At 36.7% G+C, this 27903-nt stretch overlaps 1 protein-coding gene across 6 annotated transcripts; it reads left to right on the top strand.

The window, feature by feature from the left end:
- The first annotated feature begins 289 nt into the window (after nt 1–289).
- Nucleotides 290–27836, top strand: LOC110834969 (CTTNBP2 N-terminal-like protein). 6 transcript variants are annotated; one of them, XM_087354223.1, is made up of 14 exons: nt 290–728; nt 3401–3502; nt 3865–4104; nt 5263–5367; nt 6233–6573; nt 6763–6998; nt 7787–7807; nt 8974–9147; nt 9622–9788; nt 16089–16746; nt 23445–23607; nt 23734–23906; nt 24451–25194; nt 25283–27836. In XM_087354223.1, exons 1-12 carry the CDS (start codon nt 621–623, stop codon nt 23810–23812), a joined length of 2394 nt encoding a protein of 797 aa, XP_087210349.1. In that variant the 5' UTR covers nt 290–620; the 3' UTR covers nt 23813–23906; nt 24451–25194; nt 25283–27836. The 6 variants fall into 6 exon arrangements, with proteins under 6 accessions (XP_087210349.1, XP_087210350.1, XP_087210351.1 ...); XM_087354222.1 differs by lacking the exon at nt 290–728 and adding an exon at nt 2186–2645; XM_022074697.2 differs by lacking the exons at nt 290–728; nt 7787–7807 and adding an exon at nt 2199–2645.
- The last annotated feature ends 67 nt before the right edge of the window (nt 27837–27903 follow it).

Genomic DNA, 27903 nt, shown 5'->3' with positions numbered 1-27903 from the left:
GATGCAACACAAAAAAGTCAGTGGTATTCATACTTACCGCCGTGAGAACCAGACATCTCACCAATGCTGGCAGGACTGCGAGTAAGGCAAGACGACACAGTAGGTTAGCAAAATATGTTATGAATAACAGGTCTAACCAAGATGTACTTGGTTGAATTTAATATTCCCGACTATTCGACGTTGACGCCAACAGAGAGCAGACACCTTTAAAGCTTCATTGTAATTTATAAAGTAGAATACTTGAAATGCGCCGTCATCCATTATTTTTTTTTATACAGTAGTATTGGCATTACTTAGATCTGTCAAACACAACTAACTAAAGATGGTGCTACTTTCAGCGGTAGTTGTAAGATAAAGCGTTTGTTAGGCGATTTGATTTGTACGAACATAAATTTCGGAATGTTATTTTTGTTATTTATGTGATGTACAAGTATAAATGCTCTGTTTTGATCGTACTGAATATTTCAAGGAACGTTTGTTTTAACGATGCATGTTTTTAAATGGCGACTGAAGTAAACACGTTATGCATGTGAGAAGGAGCAGATTATTAAATTCAGTCATCCGTCGAATGCCATAGTTTGACGAAATAAGACATTTTAGTAGTTTTTGATAGTAGCAAGATGGCTTCGAACCCCAGTCAGGGAAAATCGACAAAATCACCTCAGCATGAGGAAATGCAGTCAGCAGACTACCAGCCATTAGACAAGTCGTCTAGTAATACATTAAAGGTAATTTATCAAATGTTTCAAGAATTTATTTTCCATCGTGGCTATGTTAGTCAAACTGTTTTATCATTAAGTGCATGCTGTGCACAGCTAATAAAAGCCTACAATTTCTTTAATTACTCATTCAGTCTGTTCTTACAGGTTTGCTTTGTGTAGACATTGCAGATTGCATGTATTAATTGTGCCTTAACCTCAAATGCCATACACATCTCTCTTCCAACCTCTTTCTTGTCCTATCATCTTCACTTGATGTTTCATAATCTCTCCTAGAGAATGAAATAATGCTCCTGTTCCATCAGGTTATATCCCAATGACTGTTCAATAAACATAGCTTAATTCCATTAAAGTAAATTCCTTTTTGATGTTTACTGAATTTAGTGTTTGACACATGAAGGTTATATCAGTATCTTGTACTCATATTGTTGATATCAGACTGAAAATTTTCTGTGTTGTCCACTACAAATGATGATAATGAGAGCAAGAATTTGCTGACTAGTGAAAGAGTATTACATTTTAAAACAATTCGCTACATGAGGCTCTCCTTTTATTCTGTGCCATTATTCTAATGATTTTCTTTTGGACATAAAATACTTTTTTCTGTTTCTTGAGTTACCCCAGAAAATAATTCCATATGACATGCTCAAATGGAAGTTTGAGTTAAAAAGAATTACCTACTCTCTTATTTATTACTTTCTCAAATATTTTACAGAAAGCTGTTAGTGATGAAATTTTTATGTATGAATTTTCACCTTTTTATTTATAGGTTTAAGTTTTTAATATTTAAGTCATTCTGGAAAAACTCCTACTGTCATAGACTTATTGCAAAAATAATGTAAAGGAACTTTTATGTAGTCAGCACAGATTTAAATTAACACTGTTGGTATTTCATCATAACCACATTAATTCTTTTGATTTTAGGGAATTTATTGTACTTTCAATTTTATTTACTGTTGTAGGGATAAGATTTGTGTTTGGAAAGGTTTTAGAGATTGCCTGAGTAAGGTACTTTGTTGCATCTTTTGTTAATATTGTAGTGTCATTGTTCTTTTTTTAAAAAATTGTTAGGAAGTAAGTATTGCAATGATTTTATCATCACTTGCCATTGTCACTTCTGTAGAATAATTGCCAGCTTCCTTTTTCACCGTTTTACAGCCTGCTCTTTTTATTATTATTTGACACTAGTACCGTTTTATTTTAATGCAATGGACGTGAGATTTGTTCTAATCCATAATCGATTTTGGAAAATGTGACCAGTGGTTGGAGTTGTGTTCTATTGTATATTTGGGTCACGTAATTTTTTAGGATGTCGATGTAATGGGAATATCCGGATCCGTCGACCAATATTTAAAATGCATTGAAACGGGAGCTAGGGTGCCGAGTGGTTATATGCCGAAATATATGCCATGTTGCGCCATGTTTTGTTATGTTTTCCTGTGGTATGTCCTAACCTTCCTATCTGTACGAGAGTCAGCCTCGAGCAAGGATGATATGGAACTGGTGTTTTGGTAGCATTTGTCCGTTTTTTTGATCAAGGCTGTATGTGACTAGAATTTTGATGCAGGAGAGCATGAACGCACCCTACTGGTTACATTAATGACGGTTCGTAAATATATACGAATTTAGCGCAAAGTATTGCAGATGACAGATAAAATAAGGCTCTGCAGGTTTTAATTATGTGAATAATTACGTACTAAATTGTGAGACATCCTTGTGTTATAGCAGTGTGCCTTAAGGCAGTAAACGTTTTGTTTTTATACTGTCGGAGTGTGAAAGTCCTTAACCTATAGGGCCAAGATGGCCACGAAACTTACTTGTACGAAAGGTTCTTGTCACGGAATGTCAACCAAATCACCGCAGAATCAACCAGGACAGGCTTCAAGTTTTGAAGCATTGGACAAGTCTTCCAGTAACACATTAAAGGTACATCATTGTCTCGTATATCCTCATCGAACTGCCAGAATCTGATGCTACTTGTTGACAGCTTATGTGTGGTGTAACTAATATAATATTCGTATTAAAAAAGAAAAGAAAGTGTATTGTTGTACAACCTGTCCACCGCAATTCTTTGTTGCCGCGAATGTTTTTCCAATTTGCATTAGACGTCCGCATATCGTACTCGGGTTGCACGAACATGGTATGTATTCTATAATATTGTAAACTTTTTGGGGGATAAGTTCATAGGAAAGAGGGCACTTTACAACCATCTTAGTGGCTTTTGACTTTTTCTTATTTGCAAGTTTTCCGGTTTATATCTTCACAAGATTGTGGATTTAAAACTGGAATAAGCAGTTCACAGTAGCAAAATTGGCTCGCAGGCCACAAATTTTAATTAATAATGAATTCAGATAACATTTCCTAAAATACTCTTGGCCTGCCACCTACTTAGGGTGTTCTTAGAATACTCCTGCTGTCTCTTGAAGCTGCACATAACACTGGTTACCTACAACTTAAGAAGCACAATAGTAAGAGTGAAATAACATTCTCCTATATGTTTTAAGAAGTAGCCCTTAGTACTTACCCCCTTACAAATATGCGGGTGTTTAAGACAAGACTGATGTTCCTTCTTGTTTCTGGCTTAATATCTTCTTCCTTACAAGATTTAGGTCCATTAAATCCATTCAAAGATATACAAACTGTTGAAGTAAATTAATATATATACTGATATTTTATTTCAGCGGAATCCAAAAATGGAGTTAAATAAAACTGACTTACTGAAGCTATTGAGTTACCTAGAAGGTGAATTACAAGCCCGTGATATTGTTATTGCTACCTTGAAGGTAAGAAACATCTGTTGTTATGAATTTATTGATGTTATTAGTATGTAATATTAGAGATTTTAGTTTCTTACGGTGGTGAAGATGTCGGTATAGGTTACTTCTTCCAAAATGGTGGTGTATGCATGTAAGTCCACACTGCATTCCTACCCAGAAGACCAATATTGACAGTATATAACTTGTGTTTTCATAATCATGCAACTTTAAAATGGCTGTTATTACAAAGAGCATTTTTGCCCTGTGTATTTCAATCCAAAGACCACTTTTTACATTACAGGTTCTCTTTCCAGATATGAATACTGGTGTTTGTAATTAGTGATAAATGTGTTTCACGTGCTGATTTCTACATTTCGTCTTTTTTCAAGTCTGAAAGAGTGAAGCAGCTACTAAACCAAGGACGTTTCAGGCCATTGTTCTTCAGTGATCCTCTAGCAGCACTGCAGAGGGACAGCTTTGCCGCTGCTGAAGCACGTGTTGATGAGGCAGAAATACGTTCAATAGCTAATCATCAGATGGCCACTTTAGATAATCTGGTGATACAACAAAGAAGATCCCAAATGCGTCTGGCAAGAATTCTGCGTGATGCAGAAGAGCGGCATCGTAAGGTAGGATTTTTATGTTTATTCACGTTATTGTGCAATATTCACTTTAATGATAACGTTCAGCCAATATTTTGAATTCCTGTTACCGTGGTGTAGGTGATATTTGCGGCTACTGCGCAGACATCTCTCGAAGGAGACCTGTTGTGTTTCTGTGACATTGTATATATATGTGTTCTTGGAGAGCAGTGGTGGGGATCACTGCCTGGTTGTCAATCTTTTGCTGTGCGCATGTTATCGTAGCTTTAGCATGGAGATTAGAGTTAATTAATTAAAAATTAATCGCCCTGATGATGGAGGCAGTATGACCTCTGAAACGTTGGTTAACATCGACCAGACTCCACAGCGCAACAACCCAGAAGACAGAAATCTTCATACTCTGATGACGGAGGCAGTATGACCTCTGAAACGTTGGTTAACATCGACCAGACTCCACAGCGCAACAACCCAGAAGACAGAAATCTTCATACTCTGATGACGGAGGCAGTATGACCTCTGAAACGTTGGTTAACATCGACCAGACTCCACAGCGCAACAACCCAGAAGACAGAAATCTTCATACTCTGATGACGGAGGCAGTATGACCTCTGAAACGTTGGTTAACATCGACCAGACTCCACAGCGCAACAACCCAGAAGACAGAAATCTTCATACTCTGATGACGGAGGCAGTATGACCTCTGAAACGTTGGTTAACATCGACCAGACTACACAGCGCAACAACCCAGAAGACAGAAATCTTCATACTCATCGCCCTGATGATGGAGGCAGTATGACCTCTGAAACGTTGGTTAACATCGACCAGACTACACAGCGCAACAACCCAGAAATCTTCATACTCACCGCTGCGAAAACCTCGAATCTTACAATTAAAAATTACATACAGGATCCAAGATTCTGTCTTATGGAATAATCTTACATTAGTTGATTTTGATAAATTAGAAAGTATTCAAAGAAAATTTGTCTTCATTGTGATTTGCAGTAATTCTTTCCAGGTCTGGGAAGGATTGAAAACCAGAACCAAGAAATGAGAGGGGAGATGGCATAGTGATAATAAAAGTTAAAATAGGATCCATGTGGAAATGAGACATTTGTTAAAATTGAACATTTTATTTTTGTGTTCAGTGCATTATTCTTTAAGAATGTAACTTATTTGTTTATGTAGGTTGTTCAGGAACTAGATGAAGAAAAAAGAAAACACGAGCATGACACTGCACAGGGAGACGATATCACCTATGGGTTGGAACGAGAGAGAACTCGATTAAAACAGGTGAACGCATCTGATCTTTAAGAAATAAGTGTTTGGTCTTGACTTGATAGTATATGGTATGTACAGATTGAAAGTAAAATAATATTTGCAGTTTGTAATTATGGATATGCAATAAAAATGTTAGATTATTTTAAATTTACAGTAAAATATAAATTATGTTGTATTATAAATGTATATGTGAAAATATATAGTTAAAGTTTGTCCCGCTATACGCCATGTAGGCGCTTGGGGGGAGTGGAGATATAGCTCCTCTCTTCCTTGACCTCGGCACTAGATGGGGGTGAGTGGTCAGCATCACCCCCCGGCCGGCTTTACCCCCGGGAAAGGACCCCGGTACCCATTGTAGAGGAGGCTGGGTGGGCCCCAGAGCCGGTCTGGACGCAGAGGCTAGAGGAAAAATCCTCTGCCCCCGTCGGGGATCGAACCCCGGTCGTCCAGCCCGTAGCTAGTCACTATACTGACTGAGCTATCCCGGCTCATTGTGAAAATATATATGAGGTTTATTTAAATGAAATTCTTTTGAGAATGGGTAGAGGTTGCTAAAAGTAGTCCTCATGGCAGCCTTCCCATCGAGGCATCAGCTGGTTATATTACTTCCTGGATGGCGTAATTTACGTGGAAGTCATACAGTGACAGGTGCAGTGTTGTAATTCTTATTAGAAAAATATTTGTATCCTAGACACAGAGTCAGCTGTATTTGCTACCAGCGCCGTTAATGGGTTTCATTTGAACAACCTTTATATAAGTAAATAAATGCATATGTGTGTGTAGAGAGAGAGAGATATGTACACATAAAATGTGTTTCAATAATCAAAAATATAAATGTGAATGTAATATCCTTTACGCTAATTTTGTTGCCAATTAGGAACTGGAATTAGAAAGACAGGCTAAAAAGAAGCAGGAAAAGGAGTTGAAACGGGTGTCCGATGTTCTCGAGGAAGAGCGAAATAGGCAAAAACAAATTGTATTGCTCTTACTTGCTGAGAGAAAGAAACTAATCATGAAGTATGTGGAGGAACGGAAACGTTCAGAAGATCTCGCTCAGATTCTCACAGAAGAAAAGGGAAGAATCGATTCAATGGCTGAAGGATTAGAAGAAGAGAGTAAGAAGTCTCTCCAAATGGAGGCTGAACTTGAAAAGCAGCTGGCACAGTTTGATACAGAAAGACAACAACTGAGATCTGCCGCGGCAAAGGAAGAAAAACGGTAAGTTACTTTTCGCTGCTTTTAAGTTTAATTACAACAGAGAAACTTCTTAGTTCTCCTGAAATTTGTTATAACAACATTTAAAATTTTATTAAAATGTTTATCATGCCTGAAATAGAGTATGCTAGCATGAAATGATAACTGTTTTAATGACGATATAGTTTATTCATTCATTTTGATTCTTTATAGAGTCAGAGACCTTGAAATCGAGTTGGAGAAGGCAAAAGCTGAGGCGGAAGCCCTCAAAAAGCAACTCGCTGAAGCGCACCAGGTGGCTATGTTCCAAGCTGGAACAGCTAGTGTTAGCCCACCGAGAATGGTACTGCAGCGCCCTGGTGTAGCAGGTACTCCACCACAACCACCAGCAAAGCCTGCAGTAATTGCTCAAACGTCTTCAAGATCAGCTCCTGCAACTCAACCATCCAGTAAGATGGTATTTCTGTTAATACCTGACAATGGAATTGTGTATAAAGTGCCTTAGAATTATTAATCACGTTCGTGGGCAAAGGTCAGAATCTAGTAGTTGTAGCACTTGACCGTAAAATACTATATATACCTGAATATAAGACGTCCTCTGATATTAGAATTTGTAAAGTAACGATTATCATATAACCTGTCTTTCTTCTTTTGAAGTCTCTAGTCTTATGGTCTAGCAGACCAGTTATTTTAAAGATCCTTTAAGTCTTCATAACAGCGCTACAATTTACCGAGTTAAAAGCAGCATTGGATCATACAGATTTACTACGTCTTACCGCCAGTTCAATGGTTATATTTGCGTACATCATTGTAGCCAATATTTTTACTTGGAATATTTACCCGAGTGGAAGACGACTCTGGATGTGAAGACGGCTCAGCTGTATGGGTTTAGGGGAACCAAAGACTCGTGAAAAATTATACTTAATTTGTATGATTTTGTCAGAAGATGCTGTGAATTCATGATGCAATGACCATATGACTCGAACTTGATAATTTTTCTGTAAATAACTGATATAATCGATAACAATAAATCACAGCTGGAAGGCATAGTTGAATAGCTCTTAAGTAATGGGCTGTTGGTGCAGTAGGGTGATGCAGATCCAGACATAACATGCATAACGGTGCAATGCACGTCCGATAAATGTTAAATATTAATGTTTATCTGATGTCAAAACTATTTGTATCTGATGGGTTATTTGGCACGTTTGTGACTTCTTTGTGTATATTTTGTTTCAAGGAGCATGCTGGACCTTTTCAGGTTAGTCATTTGTTATTATATTTCTCTTAAATGTCTATTTCGAGATGTCTCTGTGCGGTAATGGAGAATTGCAAATGCAGTATAGAGTAATTATGAATTGTCTTTTCTTTCTTGAAAATCTATTTCTAGTACCGTAAACTACCAGATCAAATGAAAGTTCTAGGACATAATGAAAGACATTCAAAGTTTTTAATGCATGCATATTGGATACATGAGTGATCTACCATGTGCACTGTGGTTGAAGCAGCACGAAGCGGCATTGGTGCAAGTGTGGAAATGTGGTTTTGTCCCGTGGTTGTATTTTTTTATCAAACAAAGTCACTGACACTAGTTCAGAGATGGTTTAGGATAAAGTATGCGGCAAACACCTCTGATACGTTCCTATTATGTGTCGTACAGGCAGTTAACAGCATTGTTTAGTCTCGGCCTGAAGTCCTACAAAGTGTCCTACCATGTGTAAACTTAATTCCGCTGGACTTTTCCTTTTGGGGATATGTCATGGAATCTGTCTGTGTTCCACCACCAATGCCTCAAAATCTCAAACTCATTGTTAGAATTTGAGGTGGATATGAGTCAGTCAACATTTAAATGTAGCGCTTTGTGTGGAATTATGCTAATTATTGTTTTGACATTCGTGGAATGCCCATTGGTTCTTATATTCAAAGCCTGTGTGTGGCAGTAAAATACAAGAATATTGATTTTGTCTTCAAACTTTCATCAGTGTCAGTGGCTTTTGTAATATAAATTAAATCGCACCATTTATTTTACTAGCCGGAAACAAGAATAGTTGAACTTTAAATTTTACTTCAGGGCGATTGTCATAAAATAGCATCGACGGTTTTCCGTACATTGTCCCCCTTTTCAAAACGATTAGACTGAAAGTTACAGTGTTGTAGTTAGCACATCTGCTTCATATTCAGTAGGTCTCAGGTTCAAATCTCTGTGGTGTGTCTTTTCCTGACTGAGGCATGTACCAAGTTTAGCAGGATTTTGTTTTTGTGTCTGTAAGTCAGTGACTGAACCGTTTGCAGAATACATCATAAAACAGTTGCCTGATGAGCTATCATTTCTTCTCCTGAAGATTAGTTTACTTTTACAGTATATTTTAGAGAACGTAATGACCTTTATTAAAATCAGGTGCTTTTTTTCTCCTTTTTCTTTTGTAGCTGGAGTTCCACTTACTCCTCCAAAATTAGGCCCGTGGAGTCAGCCTGGAACAGCTCACGTAGATGGCAGTATTTCACCACCACCTCCAGCAGCAGGCACACCAATGATTAGTTCCGTGGCCAAAGTTGTTCAGCCTACAGCAACTGTCTCGAGTGTGCCTGTCTGTGGACCAAGTAAGTAACTGTTACCCGACATAAGTGACAAAAATCATCACTTGTATATCATCTTTTGTAATGCTACTGCTGTAATAGTAGTATATTGAATGGTCTGTGGTCTGACATTGCATATAATGCCAAGACACATCTTCGTATCAAAGACTGTCTTTGAATCACATAATTTACACCCTGACGTAATCCCTGATATAACACTGCAGATCGACTGGAACAGACCTTGGAAAGTTCTTCCGTCTCGGAATATGAATGTCTTGTCGAGGTTCCGTGTGGCGTGGAGTGAAACTTGTTATGAATGAATGATATATTCTAGTACTATGTTGTCTTCGTACAGGACTCATTTGGCACAATCCTGCCACTAATGCTTGTTTAACTATTGTTACAATCATCTTGTCTTCGTGTGGTTTTGTGTATGACCTTCCTATTTCTCACAGAACTCAGTAATGCTTCATATTCCATTTTATTCTGCATTTCCAGCTACGGGGATTGCCCGATCAGTATCACCCGGTCAGGGGCTGCGCAATGTTGTGTATTCACCTACTGCAGCTAGCGAAGTGCGGTCTTCAACCTCTGGTCGGTCAGACGTGTCTTCCTGGTCTTCACCGGTACAACCTTCAGCTACATCAGAGCAACCTAGTGCTCAGGTAGGAAGTTCACTTCCAGATTATATGGATACATCCTGACTGCATTTTATGATTGAGTGTGTTTTCCTGTTTCACATGACGTTTTAATGTAGTTTCAGAGAGAGATTGTTGCTTTTTTTTTCCCCTCACTGTGTCAGGCAATCGGATTATGGTTTAAAACATATATTTAACTTTCTTTTGTTTTGTTATGCTGAATATTTTGTAATTTATTGCATTGACGTTGCTTCTGGTCCTGTATTCCGTAAAACCTCATACAATAGAATGTATGCTGTAGGGGTTATATTGAACAATCACATTCCTCATCAAGACCGTCCTTGAAGACGTTGGCCGGAAGTTCAATTCCACTGCTAGGTTCGTAAGCATTTCTATCCTTGAATTCATAATTTACTTACTGAAGTTTGTTTGTATAATGGGTGATGTGCTTAAATTAAGTACTGAATTGCCTTGAGTCGCTACAGACGTTTTATTCAGTTTTTTCAGAGTGCTTCATGAAAGCATTTTTTTATATGTATTTTATTTTAGAGCAACAAATAATGTCACAGTTTTGGCAGCCTAAAAGTTGTTCGTTGTAAGATTTCAGGTTCCCAAGTGTCAAGCATGTCTTACGGATTGTTACGCTGTGTAGCCTGGTAGAAGTTTACCAACATTTCAGAGGTACTTGCTTGTTGTACAGGGTGCTTATTACCCTCATGATAGATGCAGCAAGCATATCTGAGATGTCTGTAATTTTCTACCAGAATGCGTGCTGAAACAGCCCAGAATACGGCCATCTTTAAGTCGTTTGCTAATTTCTGATGTGGCTTGATTGATTGATATCTTAAAACTTAATCTTACCTCCCAATACCAGGTTCGTATTGTTCGTCGGTTTTCATTCTTCAGGCTTGTTGCTCATGTTTTGCACCCGCACTCGTGTGTATAAGAAATAGATGCCACATGAATGTGTTGTTTCTAATTTGTCCATAGGTCAATAGCAATGAAAGAGAGATAAGTCAAGATGCTGCCTTAAGTGTGTTTACATGCACAATGATGAGTATTGTGTGTGTTTTATCGCATTATTTGTGCAGTCATATTTATGCCCCATTATTGTCTTGTGTTTTAGAGTGCACTACACATTTGCTTTTGGGCTTTTCTGCTTTTGATCATGGTGTTCGTTTGGCACTTTGCAGCCCCAGACTTGGTAATTGTGTCTGTTAACATTCCAGAAATGTGGAAGACTACTTCATCGCGAAACGTGTTTTTGTCCAAGAAATCATTATTTGTTTCCATCTTCCTTTCACATCAGTTCCATGAATTTGTACCTTTCTTGCCTGTCATCTGGAGTGTTATGGTGAACTGATTTCAGCTTGAAGCTTTGACAGCATCTGAATGCAGTGAAATCTTCTCTGGCGATCAGTGATGTACGTATAGATCTGGACACGAATGTTTCTGAGACTATCTGCCTCCGGTTTGGGGTAGTTATGATGAGTGACAGGACTACCAGTTATATGTATATTTACAGCTGGCTTTCAGAGCCCTGTGCCCTTGTCCTTGAGCAAACCAATAGGGACATTGGGTGGAGTCATGTGGTCGGTCAGTGCAGTCTTTGTTGTTTTACCTGGACGTTCTATGCTACCAGCTGTTTTTTATCTATCCACTGTTGCTTGGTTGCCTGCTTTGTTACCGGACCCCAGGATAGATTCGGAGTAGATCCTGTATCTTCAGACTTACACGGCTGATCACCAAGAAGACTTCGTTGCTTTTATAGAGAAGACACACTCGTACAAATGTAGATTCCCATTTGAGTGGAAATTGTATTTTCCTTTCCAGTAAACAAAAAAGTTTATAAGAGGCAAAGAAAAAGACAAAATGCAGTGTTTTCTTGAAAGAATAAGTACTCTTACTCATCTATTATAGTTTTATTGTGAACGACACTACAGGTTGTAATATACAGTATTCTACACATTGTCTGATATTAACTAATGATCTGCTAACGAAATCTACGACAGGATAGTGGGGAGCAGTTAAGAATGTTCTGTACGTAGTGTAACATAGTTCATAAACAGGTTTGAATCGCTGACGTGGGTACACGTGGGTGGTCATTCAGGAGGTCGCCATGTGAACCCGCTCTTTTGAGTGTGAAGTAATCGTGAATTTTATTCCACTCCGCAGTTGTTTCGCAGATATGCATCACCACATGTAAACTGTGACACTAGATTCGTGTAGCTTGTTGACTTGGAAGATTGACTTTTGAGTAATTTGTAGCAGAGGCTTCACAAAAGAAGAGTGTTAATTTATTTTTTAGGTCATCCTTATTTATTACTCTGAATAAATAGCCATGTTTATGCATTAAGTATATAGTACTTAAGAAACAACTTATTTTCTGTTGTAAATGTAGCAGCATTTTATATTAGTATAGATGCAAGGGAAGGCCAGACACATTTTCAGTTCTGAGTAGGTTAAGTTGGTTTAGGTTAAGTCAAGTCCTGTAACTTGTGTAATATATATGATTTCACTTGTGCATTTGAAGAAGAAATGAGATTGGGCATTGAACATGAAGACCCGTAGATATCTGGTGGAAGGACCCGGTATTTTAAACTCTACTGGGGCATTTCATGTGTTGTTTCATTGCTGTACATATCTTCAGTTTAAGTGTACCGATTGAAATACCACATCTCTGTGAAGAAATTTGTGTGGGCCCTTCCTCTATAGTGTTCATGTCTCATGTGCATTGCCTCGATGGAATTAAACCACCATACTAGAATGAAATTTTTATTAAATTTGCATGTTTTAACATTATTAAGCAAAATTGTTTTGTAAAGATGAAACTTTATTAGGAGTGTAGACAGTAGTTTTTAATGCCTTCATGACTTGTATTCAGGAACAGAAATCAATAACTGAGTGGATATTGTGATCACTGAAATGGATATATAGTTACATTATGAAAAGAATTCAAAACTATAAAATACATCCCAGTTTTTATTTTGTTTGATAGAACTGAATTGCATTTTTCTCATGCAGTGTTACTGGATTTCTACTACCCATGCCAGCAGTATCCTCTCAGCGTTTTGGCACTTTTGATGTATTTAATCTTACCATAAAAATTAGACTATTGATCATGTGGTACCAAAGATTTGTGATAAATGAGTGGGGAATGTGACGTCATTTATGAATGGATAACCTGTTCATAGATTTTAATTAATCTAAAACAGATTGACCCCACATTGCTGACCTGATCATTCATATTGGAAAGTAAAACCATATTGTTCCAAATAACAGAATTAAGATATTATTGAATATACCTAGTCCCATTTTTCATCGTGATATAATATGAATGTTGTCCTATTAGCATGAGATATGGCTGAACCGTAATGGTAGACCTGAGAAGACTCCACTGACAGCCTTTTCGTAACAAACATTTATGGCACGCTGGCCACTGGACCATTACAATTCTTGATTTAATCGTTTTTTATTTTTTTTGAGAAGCAAGACTGAAAGTCACCAAGCCCATGTATTATATTAGGTGAATGTTTATGACTGCATGTGTCTGTTATGCATAAATTATTATAATAAGTAATTTTTAATCTTATGTGGCAATGTGTGTTTTATTCTTAAATTATTATGACTGTGGCCATGGTAATGCTTTTGAGGGATTCTTAGCCTAATGGCTTGTATAACCGAGTGTAAAACTGCCTGCTACATTTGGCCTACGGTTATCATGACCCGCAGTGTATATAGCTCTTGCTGGTTATTAGTGTAATGTGTGGTAAGTTTATTATTACTTTTTTTTTAGGGGTATGAATAGAAACCTACAAACATTCGAGCAGCTCCTACTTTGTTTTAAGATATAATAATACACAGTATACGAAATGTTTTTATTTGTAAATGTGTTATAACCTTATAATAGAGTGCAAACGTAATTCAGCATATCTTTCTTAAGAATTTGTTTTTGTAATGATTGCTACCCATGGAAAGTATGTAATTTAATCAGAGACTAGAATATACTTCTGCAAGTTCTTGCATGGTTTGTGCTTTGCTTTTGAGACCTTATAGGTCTTCATCCTCTTAAGTCCTTATCCTTTAATATCCTTTAACATATGACTTTTAAGTTAGGAATGTTTTAACTCATTGCTTAAGTGGAGTGAACATAATGCATAAGAATAAGGAAAAGATGCAGTGACACATCCATCATGTTCCAGCATTATGTTTATAGCTCCATTTCCCATGAAAGTCCCTAAACAGGTTTCGTTTGAATAAGCCTCATACAGTGTGTGCACAAATATATTATTTGTTGGTCTTCAAACAAGGGCTGAAAAATATTGATACACTTCTGAATTAAATGTACCATGAAAGATGTGGAACGTGTGATTCTTTTTATGCTCACAGCATGCCAGGCACCAGCTTTCTTGTCGTGAAATGGGATGTGAAGAATAACATTGCAGTTTCTACTATAATTACTTTGTGATGAAATTCAGAACAAGTTGCATGTGTTGAGTAGCGTACCTCACTGTAATTTTATGTACATCTGACTGGCCACAATAGCAAGTGACCGTTGACTGCTTGGAATTGAACTGTGCACATGTTACGATGGCACGAGTCTTTGCGGCTCTCTGTTTGCTAAGGCAATCCTTATATGCCAGCTGCTGTCTGGCTGAACAAATGCTTGGGACATGATGCCTAAAAGATACTGGTTGTACGATTAAAAATAGATTGGTGTTGTGGTTAAAATATTAGAGAAGATGTTGAGTTAATTCACTTGTGTAAATAAATAAGAAATGACGAGTAAGTCATATTTTAGACAGTTACAAATTGATGATACGTGTTTTGGAACAATATGGTATTTGAATAGAAATGAAAAATTTGTTAATGCTGGGCTTTTCAACTTGTGATGTAGACGAGTGTTCCTCTGACTGACTTGCGTTGTCATGATCCGTTCTTTAGATTTGCCTTGATGAATTTTGATGTTCACATTTATATGATGGCATTAACATTTAAATTTGAATAATTAATTTAGTGAAAATGATTTGTGTTAACCTGTCTCATGGTTATAAATCATTTCTTACACTTCTTGACATCTATTTTTTTTACTTACATATATGATTCACTTTGTCTGAAATAGTGTTCAACCCATTTTACAAAATGTACTTTATTTTTGTAACAATTATACACATATTTGTAGACTTACTATAACTTGTGTTGACCTTGCTGTAATTGACTGAAGGAATGGTAAGATGAAACCTAAATCGTACATGATAAAGTGATGTTACCAAGGTGTGACTCACGTTTGATGTTGTCCATTCATGCAGTGCTCTTGCCATCGCTATGTACTTTAAATTTTGGATGAGAAAGTTTGTTGACAAATGAATGTTCTTTGAAAAACCTGTCTTCTACAAAAAATTAAATAGGGTATCTGTCTATAGCGAGTCAGAGAAATCCAGACTTGTGGGCAGGATCATTATGGACTGGGGCTAGCGGTTGGCAGTTTTGAACACAGAAATGAACCTTCGTGTTCCGTAAAAGGCGAGTAATTTCTGGATTAGCAGATCATACTTTCAGCTTCTCAAGAATAGCTCTGTTCCATCAAGTGTGTTAGTTATAAGGTCTTTCAGATATTAAACCTTGTCCTTTTATCCAAATACTTTACAACTTTAACTCCCGAGTTACCGTTCCATATACACGCATTAACCTTTGAACTGCCTGAAATGGAATTTCACGCGTGTTACAATGTTCTTATCCAAGATTAGGGCAGAGAGGAGTGTGTACCAGAACAATCAGTAGTATGTAAACATTACAGCTGGTACTGATAGAATATGAAGAAGACATTCTTACAGAGATTTAATTTGTCTCTTGTGAGAGTTCTAATTTGTTACCCATCTTTTTTTCAGATGTAAGTTTTGTGGTTATGTTTGTGTGTTCCTTCTTACATGCATCTTCTGCCATCTGGATAGTTGGTTGTCATACTGACATTTTTATTTTTTAAGATTGGTAGTGGTGGTTGGGATTGAACCCAGGACCTTTCTATTACTGGGGTAATAGACCATGCAGGTTCAGTCCCACCTAATCACCACAGCCAAACTCCCAAATGATGCACATGTCAGATGTACCTCAGACAATGGACATTGCCCACATGATGTTGAAACATTGAATTCACCACTGTCACAAACCTTTACAGGAACAGGAAAGAGTGGTATTGAAAAAATTCTAAAACAGAAGAAGGTTGTCAGTGTTTTTGAAATATTGTAGCAGACACTTGTCACGTTCTGCAGTTCAGTTTGGAAAGTTAGCTGTGCCATGAACATGTATTGTGTGTGCATCTCTCACCAGGTGGCTGCAGGAGCAACAGAAAAGAGAAGCCAGCAACAAGCACAAGTGGTTCAGGTGACACCTCGCGTGAGTCTGTCTGCCTCGCCTGGCACAAAGGTTTTCACGACTACGCAGGGTGGAAAAGTCACGTTCCACGTGACGACCAATGCGGGTCTACTTACAGGGGTGCCTCAGTCTCAAGTTCCAGAAACTCTGCCACTTCAGACCAAAAAGCCCATGCCACCGGGCAGAGGCATTCCTCCGCCTGTCCCACCTAATAAGCCTGTCGTACCCCCCAAGAAAGAGACTGTTTCCGTGGCGGCCCGTCGGCCCGAACCCTCCTCGTCGGCTGCCGACAGTCTTCCGGCAGAGAGCAAGATTCAGAAGGTGATGTCTGGAGGTGCTCAAGGACTGAAGTTTGGTATCTCCGTAACTAAGGACAAAATCGCTACTCAGGGTGTGGAACTGGTGGATGGTAGGAGGGACCCTCAGGTGGGTGCTGGGTCCCAGTCCTCTTCACCTGCCTGTGTCTCTTCCACTCATGTAGAAGCTGCCAGTAATGCATCTGCCCCTACAGGCTTGCATGAGTCACCTCCTGCCACTTCAACCGATCACGGGTTTGAAATGCTCGATCCAGAGCTGGCCGATTTCCAACAGATATTAATTAGCATGGCTGCAGGTAAAAGGGCTTGATATTATTTCAGTTTTTATATTGGTTTTAAGAGGGTTGGACAGACGACTGCTGTGCAAAAAAGCGTTTCCTTTCACACAACCTACAGGTCCTTGTAAGTTGGCTACTTAAAAATAGGTGTGCAATGCAGAAAGGGATGTCTTAATTACAGGATATTACATTTATGTTTTTTAGTATCTCATTGCCTGTAATGCAGTGTGTAGTCAGTTTTTGTATTTAATAATTTCTGAGATTGAAGAATGTCAGAATACTTAACAGAGTTCAGTCCTGCTTGTGGCAGGGATTAGTATTTCATAGTAACTCCCATTTTCATCATTACACTTTATAAATGTGAGATGGGAAGAAAGAACAGTATTGTCCACCATAAGCACTGGCAAAACATTTCTCGTATTATAATATATTAATCTTTGTCTTACAGGATTTAAACCTGACATCCTTATTGTGATACACAGTGCAAACTGATTTTAATGTGTAGCATACCCTAAAATACTGCTGTGCTTTTCAACATAATACTTATTTTGGATAAAATTTATAGGATAGTTTCTTCATATAACAAATTGAGAAATCCAAATTATTAATTATGAAACATACATATAAAATTCATTTTCAGTTCAGAGGTCTTGACACTTGTGTACAACTGTGTTCAATCCTTTGGGCCAAATAAAAATTTTCTGCAAAAGTAAAAATTTGATAAAGCAAGTTTTTTTAGGCAAATGCATTTGAATACATTGTAAAGTATTCATTTTCTGTTCTTTTTTACATCATAGGAGCAGATCTCAAAAGCACATTTGTACTCGGATAAAATTCTGATGTTCAGGACGAGTGATATTTCTATCCCTAGCTAGGTACCAGACGCTCGTGTATTCTCTACTAGGGGATGCAACTTGTCATTCCAGATGAACCCGTGATATAATTAAAGATTATCTACTCATAATGTAATATATAATATTCATTATATGTGACAGTACTTGTGTCAGTCGTGCGTTGCAGAAAAAATTGAAGTTGACTTTGATGCTGGTGACCGTGGTAACAGAAAATGCAAACAGCTGTGGTGGCACGTAATATGGGGTCTGGTGGAGGTCTGAAGTCAGGCAGACACTTTTCTGTTATTGTGTTTGTAGGAATCTGGCTTCAGTCACTGTCAAGATGTTTTCACACTTGATTTATTTTATACAGAAATCATATAAATTTTGCACTTTCGATGTGAGTTGCAATAAATTGTATTCATTTTAAGCACGTATACAGTTTATTCCACATCGACTTTGACGAGTCATACGAAGCTAGTGTACTTCATAATCAGAGATTTGAAGTCCTTGTGAAATAGGAAATGGTTCAGTTTTGCGAAAGAATTACAACATTTAATTTGTTTTATATTAATGTGCTTTACATTCCAGTGACAAGTATGCGATGAATGTCTTCATGTCAAGAATTTAAGGGAATTAATGTTCGTCTGTCCTACCTTTTTTATTTTTTTATTTATTTCTAGAGGAATAGAACTCTGAAGCCATCCATTGCTAGTGGCCATTTTTTCTTTTGAAGATTCACTTTGAAGTTTTAATTTTAAAATGTGTTTATAGTTTATATGCATCAGTCTTGCATGCTCACTTGGATTCAGATTTTTATTTGTATTATACACTTTTATTTTGCTATGAGTTTAAATGGCTGAGTGTACCGTGGTAAACTGTTTCTAATGCAGCTTGTTACATTGGAGTGAGGTACTTTGTGTGCTGACTGCTGTGTTTCTGTAGGTGTCTGCAACATTTCACCAGTGCATGTATTGCCTTCGTAAACTGCATTTGTAGATTGCACTTATATTTTTTTTAAGTTGTATTTATTTTGTGGTTAAATGTGATACTAGTCATTTTGTAGTTGTGGGTCAAATTACACTGTACATTTAATTTTATGAATATTAAACAACTCAGACAAAGATCTGTTGATAAATTTAATGGTAACATGTGAAACATTCATATTGGTATGATTGTGTATAATATTATGAGAGACATTTTAAATTTGTGCCTTCCGTATACAAATTGTCGAAAGCGAATTTGAAACAAGCGCTGTTCTGAGGAATATTTCATATTCAATTTTTAAATATTTAAATTGGACTGTAGAAAAATATCTGAGATCTGGTTACAAGTTGTTGTGATGTATAATGTATGACTTTAGTATTTTAATCATGTGTATTATAGTTTTATGAAGTATGGAGTATGTTGTGGGTAAGAAGATTTAAGAGGAAATCATTGACATGGAATCTCAATTATTAGAACTATAAACTGTGTCAGGTTTAATGAAACTTAGGAAATGATAAATATGGCATCACTTGTTTTTTCTTTTAACAGCAATTTCCAGATTTTTCATACAGTTCAGTTACGTGATTATGTGCCAAATATTTTTAAAAGTATAGCAAGTAATTTCCACTGATGTTCACTATATGCTATAAGACATCGCTTCATCTAAACATGGTGATATACCTCAGCTAAAGCTTCAGAATTATTTTTATGTGTGCATCTATTTATTTTTAGCAGATTTCTGGTCCAGCTTTTGGGTACTATATTGTTATCATCCTTTCCCCCCCACATGAAATTTATCTGTTTAGGTATTTAATATTTGTTTTTAGTAATAATGTAAAGTGGTAACATAATAGTACTGTTGGTGGTACATCTTACATGTACTCCGTCTTTGGTGATTACCTCAGTGACGTTGTTCATCTGTGATAACCTGATTTACTGCAGAATTGTAACCGTTCCAGGAATTTTGCTCCTTTGAATTCCAGTAGCCCGTTTAATATTATTTAAGATGTGAGCAGTAGAATAAAAGGCGTACATTTTTTTGTTTGTCTCAGAAAGTAATTTTCCTCCTCCTCCCATCCATAATTGCTTCCAGACATTGCACACATTAAGTATGCAGGCAAATACGTCTTAAAACATTTCATTTATTTTATTTTCCTTCCGTATTGAACTTCTTTTCTTTATACCCTAAGAACATGTTGCATGTTTAATGTTTTCGATAATAGGATTAAAATATTTGTATGTGCTCTTAGAACAGGAAGGAAAAGGTTGTGTTTATTAAATACTGTACAAGAGATGTGCGTCATATTTTCACAACACCACAGTTTAGTTTCATGAGGTTTCTTTCAGAATTTTTGTTTCTACTTTTATTTATTTGTATTACTGTAAACAAAACCCAACGAGAGCACAGTTCTTGTCCTGACCCAACTGGGAATGTGCAACTGAGCAAATTTTAAAAATGGATCATTTTTAATGTTCTTTAGTTCTTCGTCATAAAATATATACATATTGTGAAGTCAGGTGTTCCATGAAAACAAGATAAAAAATAATAATTTAGAATTAAGTGGCATGTCCTCTTAAACTTTGTTGTCCGCTTGTAGAGCCTTACATCATCCAGTTGACTGCACGCTATAATCATAGATTTAGATTCCCATATGATTGAAAGTTAAATGAAGATTTAGATCAATAATCAAGGACAGTTTATTGTAGTTTTGACTATTTTTTATCAACAACTTCAAAGGAAACTCAGAATTTCAGTAAATACTTGCAAATGAATTGAGAGAGAAGCTGATGGTGTTCAACCTGGCTGTTAGAGGGGAACTGTCATGACATCAGATATTAAGAGTGAGTTCAAGTACACATGAATTTCTTGATAGCGCACTTACAAACCTAACCTAACCTTAATTCAGTGAATTTAATTAACTGCTTCAAAATATTTTTCTGTTTATCTTCCATTTTGTTTTATTTGCATTCCATTTCTGTCTTTTTCTAACATCATAATGAAGCCTGTGTATCGTCATTGTTTTTACGGGTATATTCAAAATGTGTTATGGATGCTAAATGTGGAGTGTTGAAACTGTGTTCGATGTGTGTTTGTGGCAGGGGAGCATGTTGCATGCTGGGTAGAGCACTCTGTTCTGGTGTTTCATGTGACAGTGTTGGCGTCTTCGTTTTATTTTTGGAACTACTTGTAACAACAGTTGTGTGGTTGGCATTTTTAATATTATACAATACAATGAAAATGTGAGTGTACTCATTGTGATAAGAAATGATAATAGAAGATGGCTGTCTTCTGGGTGGTTGTACCGTGTAGTCCAGTAGAAGTTTGCCAACATTTCAGATGTCCTTGCTGCCTCCATCGTCAGGGCGATGATAGTAGGCTTATAGTATTATACATGTCGTGTTTTTTGGAAGGCAAAGACATTGAAATATGTAATGGATTATAATGGTAATTGTGACATTATTTGAAGGACCCATGCCACTACTTTGTGCACAAATTAAAATGTTCAGTCCTATGTGCATTCCCTGGGGATGTCGTGTGGAGTTCTCTCAATGCTAAATGATTTTCGTTTTTTGATTTCATATAATTGCTGAGAAATCACAAATTCAAATGCTGTGATAAATGCTTCGAACTTTCATTTTAGTTGGCAACTAGTAGAGAATTTCAAAGCTGAATCTTACCCGACATATAATTAGATATTTAATTTAGCCTCTCAGCTGTTGACTCACCGTAATTTGGAGTGTCACCTATGATCAACAAAACTGTAACATTTTATATTTTTTTTTTTGCAGTTTCTCAGTTGCCATGAAATCAATTCAAGTGATGGACAAGCACAGAATTTCATTTTTTCAGGAAGATTTTGGTATGTGACCCTTGAGAACTTGACTCTCAAGCAGAGCAACAGAATTCCCATAGATGGGACATATTGTATCTTTAAATGTCCTCCACACTGCAGAAGGGCAAAAGTGGAGCATGAGGTACTTCAGTCGGAGCTGTGTTTTAATGAATTTAACCTATATTCTTTCATACTTTGCATACGTTACGTACCATAATCTTTAGAAATGTGTGCTATGAATAGTATTTTTGTATAAACTAATTATGAAAACTGTAGCAACAGAAAGTTTCCTCACTTATGCGAGATTTTTAACTTGTCGTTGATATTAGATTTTTGTAGTCATGTTAAGAAGTTGGGGAATATGATTACAAGAGTAACAGAATGTAGTATTTTCTGACCAGAATGCTGTTGAAGTAGTGATTTTGTGCTGTAAAATTGGCAGGTTAAATTCCCATTTGCACTTGTGACTACTTCGGCAGCCACAGATATTGGAGTCTTAATAAAAGTTGACAAATTGTAGATGCATATATTCTGCCTGTAGTGTATTCTGACTGATATAACATGTTAACCAAGTTTTCATTTGGGCCCATTCACTTGTATATTCCTCGTGTGTTACGGGGCGAACGGCGGCCTAGATACTTACTGATACAGCAGTATCTGTATAAAAGAAAATGATTATTTGTATAAACACGTTTTTTCACACATTTTGAGCCTATGGTACACGCTGTGCATTTTATACGATATAAAATGAGAAATGGATAAAAATAATTGAGGTTCCATAATGAGTGTAGTTGTTAGGTTCTGCATAGTTAAGCTTGCTCGTCTCTTGACAGAAGCTATGAATGATTTTTGGACTGGCTTGCATTGCAGGTCCAGCCCATTTTATCAACTCGGAGCCTTCGGGGATAGCAGATGGCTCTCTCTCCTGCCTGCTGTCACAGGCCAGTCGCTGCATTTATGTGGTCATGCTTTCCTTGCATTTCATGTCTCTTGGCTTTTGCTTGAACTCGCCATACGCAGGTTTTCGTGTTTCTTGATGTAGTCTTTCCTATTTCATCAGTAAAAACATGTGGATGTCTGTGTTTTCAGTTATATTTACGTCAGGATGGGTGTCTTTCCGTCTGATCTTTTACAACTTTAACTTCAATGTTATATGACTAGAAAATTTCCAAATGAATGAATATGTATTTGTAAATATGATATTTGTTTTAACAAATTAGATTATAAATGTATGATTTTCAGAAAAGTTTCATCACTGATAATTTCTTGTATTTAAATGCATTTTAAGTGGAAGCTTTCTAAGTGGGTAAGATATTCATCAAACTAAGCTTTAAAAATATTGATGCAATGATCCAAAACAATTGTACTTCACGTAATTGTTAGAAGAGAATGCATGAATTGTCTGCATTTACCTCTGAAAAGTTTAAATGTCATCCACTATAAATTTAAGAATTCAATCTTGTCGATGAATACACGTGAAAATATGCCTTGGTCGACTGATTCATTACCAGCAAATTACGTTCTGGTTTATTTGGAGTTAAATGTGAAATATTCTGATCCCAACACTTTAAAAGCAATATTACTTCGGATTGCTAGAAAATTTTAGGTGTTTTATCATTGCAATATTTTTTTGGGCTGCATGATGTCTGTGTCCTGCATTAACATTACGTGTTTGTTCTTTAAGTACCATTTGGTTAGTAACTAATCCCCTCTCATTAGCTGTAAATAATTTATAATTTATTACAGGTTCAGCCAGTTTCTTCATTACTTCTGGTATCAAGGATGACATAACAGACGGAGAGTGCGTTTCACAGATTGCATAACTTAAATAACTGTTGTCATGAATGTTTATTAATTATTAACAGAAAAATTTGGTTTTCTTTCTGCAATTTCTTGGTGTGGTTACGTGTAGATGTATGTATGTCAGAGTGAACAGTCAGATTATCAGAATTATTAATAATTAATATATACATATTTGTATAAATAAAATTTGGAATTTTTATTATGAGTTAAATTTAACAGTCGCAATAATAGGTGTTAATTTCGCAAACTTTTTTTTCAGGTACCACTGACATAGCCGCACCACTTTTTCAGACACTTTCTGCTCAAGCTGCCAATGTTGTAGAACCAGCCATGACCACTGACACGACAATATATTGTAATGTAAACAAAATTGATGTAGCACAGTCTGTAATAGAGACGTTCCCCACAGCACAGCCTGAAGTGTGAGTATTACTGCGTAAAAATGTCGAGAGAGACAAATTGAAAATAATGTAGATATCTTCACACTTAAAGTGTTTTAACTTGTTTTTCCATGTTCTGTTGTTACTGTTTGACAATTTCTGCTTCAGGCCAGACAGTGGGTCCTTACTCTTTCACCCTTGTAGACACAGAACACCGGAAAAGACGACCGCCGAAGTGATAAAGTAAGACTTTGAGGTCAGAAGGGATCTTGGCTCTTGTACACCACAAACTGCAGAAATTCCTGTTGATATTTGAAGAAATTATGTAATTCAAGTATAAGGTGATTTATCCCCAAGTGATTTAATTACATTTTTCAGTGTATAATATTTATTGTTTTGTTTGCTTTTACACATAAATACCTTTTATGTGGTATGTGACTTTGTTTTACGCTGTTCGTCTGCTGTGGTACATTCCACAGTAATTTCAGACCTCATTATAATATAGATCTGAATTTTGTTAGTAACGATGACGTTGAATGAACATCATTATAACACACTTGTGTTCGCACTTGATGTGATATGACACTTGGATGTAATAAAAATCTTGTGCACTATTGAAGTGCAATAATAACACATGACGTTGATCATAACCGCGTGTTTTTATGACGTCATGACCAGAGCAAAAGTTTCCAAAAACCAGGTACTACCTTCTTCCCCTTTATAATCGGCCGTAAGGTCAAGGTAAGAAGGGGACATCACTAACTTACAAACATCTAACGAGACTAAAGCGCTGTTTATATCCCTCAACGTATCGTGACATAAATTCATTACGAACAAATTGCAGTTTTGTCTGTAAGTGTAATATCTTTGTGTAATTTCTTTCAGATGTGCACCACTTACGAAGATAACAGTGCCGTGATGCAGATATAGTAGTGCACATTTTTACTTTAACTGACACGCTACTAAAATTACGGAAGTACCTGTTTCACCCGAGATATTTGGTTTTGGAATATTTTTAGATAATGAAAGTAAATAGGGTTGTCGAACAGACGGTGTTCTATTTTGTGTGTTTATTACTAACCCAAGAGAATTATGTGTGTGCAGAGCGGGATGCGACGGAAGAAGAATTTTCTTGTCTCTCGTATCCATCGGGGAACTTCTCAATGTATCAGTGAAAATTATGCCCTCTGTTCAAGTTGAAACTTGTAGCTAAGACTGAGGGAGTTCACAGATGCGATGAATCCTGTCAGTCTCGGAGAACGGAGAGATGCCGTGACCCCTTAATACAGGCACAGGCACTGGATAAAGCTTCAGGCATCAATAATTTGGCTTGGAGATGGATACAAAGTTGAAGAATGGTTAACTTGATAATGAAAGGAAAGCGTGTACCAAAATACCCGTTATGTGTGCGGACGAGAAAGAATGATTCGCGGATATTGTCGGAACGTAATGACCCACGGATGCCATTAGTAGAAGACGTGAGATTCATGCGCAGACGCAAAAGAACAATTGAGAATCTCATTTCTTATCTGATTTTTAACATCAGATGCGGTGAAAAGAGAAAATTATTTGGGCATGAAAGAGACCGTATGAAGATTTCGGACAATGAAGCTCTTCGGCAGATAGTAGGTGAGTACTTTATGTATCACAGTTCCTAGATGCTAATAGTTAATTCTTTTGTATAAGGAGAACTTTATTTAGTTTTTTACTCTTGCAGAAATCAAGCCAGCGACGAAGCCCTCTGTCAGACTCTAAGGAAACCAAATTCATTACGCTGTGCTCAACGTAAGAAGTCGAAGTGATATGGAAGCGCAGTCATTGGTAAAACTTTGCAGGTAATCTGTTTATTGCGATGAAAGTATATCGACAAATTTCTACAACGTTACTTCTCTTTTGTTTTCTGTGTCAGGTCTGATTGTAATTTAAATATCTGTCACTATCTCGACCTTGAAATTTTCAATGTTACTTTGCTTTCACCCGTGGAGTTGTCAAGAATTCCGAGTTCTCACAGGTTTTCTCAGATTCTTGACAACTTAAAGAGGGTGGCATGTTCTCGCTGAGTTAGTTCCAAATACGTCATTTGATTTGTCTTCGTAGCTCTACCTGATTTATAGCTCATAATCTTTCTGTCATAATTGTTTTGAGTCTCATGACAGAAGTGCGTGATATTCCATTGTAGAAGCAAAGATAACCACTCAAGTGTGAGAGTTAACGCTTAAAATAATGCTACAATTTTTTTTTTGTGATAAATACAGTTACTCATGAACTGTAATCTTTAGTCAACAGATTCAAAATGGCGCCCCTTCTGCAGGATTATAAAAAGTCACGAGTTTCCTTTTCTTTTTTTTCTTTTTTTCAAGTGATTGCTTTGAACCAAGAAATGATAAGACGTTAATGGAAAACGGAAGATATACAAGATAATTAGTGAAGTGGTACCAAAATAATTTTACTGACCGCAGGACTTCGGTAGCATTTTCTGATGGAAACTCTACCCAGTGGTCAGAGGGAACTGACGAGAATTCAATTTGAAGTTTAAAATGCCTTATCCTGCAGAGGGAACGAGATATTACTGGCTGTTCGTTTTGATAGTAAGCGTTTGGCCACGTGTGGCCTGCGGGTCGTGTACTATATATTATTTAATTGTATTATTATGAATTTTTGCATGTGTAGCAAATTCAATTTTCAGCAAGAAAAATTTTAAGACTTAGAGATGTTTGCTTCAGTATTTACTGTGTACAATAAATGCAATTTTTTTAAAAAAAACTTAAAATTTGCTTAAATACTGTAGCACACTTTTTATTGAGTTTAAGGAAAGTACATTAACATTTTGCGGAAGTGATAAAAGATGCTTTTCTTTATTGTTAGACCATTGCAGTCGCTGTTATTGCTTGTGTGCGTACTGTTGAGCTTACGTATTACGTAAAATATGTTCGTGCTTAATTCTGTTTTTGTAATTTTCAGTACCTGGAATATTTATATATTTGTGAGCAGAAAAGTCTGGCCACTTAAGTGAGTTGTTTCCACAAAAGGAAAGCAGAATTTAAATTTGTTCTGAGAAGTTAATTCATCTTTCTTGATGTATGAGGAATGGAGGGCATTTTTACTTAAACAGCTGCGTCTCATTCGCGCGATCATGTCGGAAGCTGGATAATAGTGTGACAAATGATGTAGTATTTTGGAAAAAGAAATTAAGTATTATGTATCTTTTAGTATAAAGTAACTGGAGATGTTTGGATTCTGAGCCAAATAGTCCATCCTCCCTCCCGATAATTATGCAAGGTCTATTTTAATATTATCATCCCAACTATTCCTAGGTCTTCCAAGTGGTCTTTTCCATTTCCAAAGACAATCTCGTGCACGAGCACGAACGTTATTATATCGCTCTTTGATCTTATAAGCTTGTGTGTTGTGTTGACGGAATCTCATTCGTTTTTATGTGTACTTCTGAGTAATTCGTGTCCTTCATTCCGAGTAGCATCAATATGCTGCCCAAAATAAGTATGTTTAACAATTTGGAATTTAGTCTTCCAAGTTCTGTATGTAGCACGGAGGAAAGTCGGTTGTTACGACGAGATGTCGGCTGTCATTTAGCGTTTTGAATCGTGTCCTCCGACTTATAATGTACTCGTTAAGACTAAGAATGTTTGTCGTGTCTCGGAAGATTTGTATGAAGAATTCCAATATGATGTGTGTAGAATGTAGTAAATATCCAACAGAGTTAATTGTTTGTAATTTAGTCTCTTTTTTATTACTGTGAGTTACGTTAATTGTAAAGTTTTATCTTTTTCTCAAACCGAGTATTACGTAAATTCAATTACTATGCTGAAACTTACTAATGTAAATTTTGTATGTCTGCCATCATTAACGGTACGTGCTCTTCTTACGGTGCCAAATTATTTTCGATACATCGAGCAAGTAGTGCTGATGGTGGCGCGCATACGGCGTATGTAGTAACTATCTTTGAACTTAACTGTTGGCAACTTGAGCGTTAGTGCATTCAAAGTGTACAATAAGTGTGAAAACACTTGCAGTCAGTGAGCGGGAAGTTAAAATAGTATTGTATAATAAAACCTTAACTTATGTAATTAAATATGAGAAGTTGAATCAGGACTATTTAAGCGTCTGGCGGCAATTTGGTATTTGTTGCGCAGCGCCAATCCTTGCAGCTGTTTAATGAGCAGAACTAAAGTAATTATTACTGTAGACTGAAGGTGTGTAAATAAATCTTACTCTGATACAATAAAGTCATCGGAAAAGTTTTCCGAAGCAAATTTTGTGCTCTTATGTTTGTATCCCTTCTTCTTGTCAGTCTGGCCACCTTTTACGAAGGATCGACCA

The sequence above is a fragment of the Zootermopsis nevadensis genome, unplaced genomic scaffold, assembly GCF_977971745.1.
Source record: "Zootermopsis nevadensis isolate Lab colony 2312 unplaced genomic scaffold, Znev_1.0 Znev_ptg000023l, whole genome shotgun sequence".
In the NCBI taxonomy this organism is placed as follows: domain Eukaryota; kingdom Metazoa; phylum Arthropoda; class Insecta; order Blattodea; family Termopsidae; genus Zootermopsis; species Zootermopsis nevadensis.
Note: the sequence above shows the minus strand (reverse complement) of the source record. Positions and strands in the feature narration are given on the sequence as shown.

Coding starts and splice junctions, on each gene's coding strand:
- LOC110834969 (XM_087354222.1), top strand. CDS start 2,520: ATGGCCACGAAACTTACTTGTACGAAAGGTTCTTGTCACGGAATGTCA. Junction 4,105..5,262: donor CAGAAGAGCGGCATCGTAAG/GTAGGATTTTTA, acceptor TTGTTTATGTAG/GTTGTTCAGGAACTAGATGA. Junction 6,999..7,786: donor TCCTGCAACTCAACCATCCA/GTAAGATGGTAT, acceptor TTTTGTTTCAAG/GAGCATGCTGGACCTTTTCA.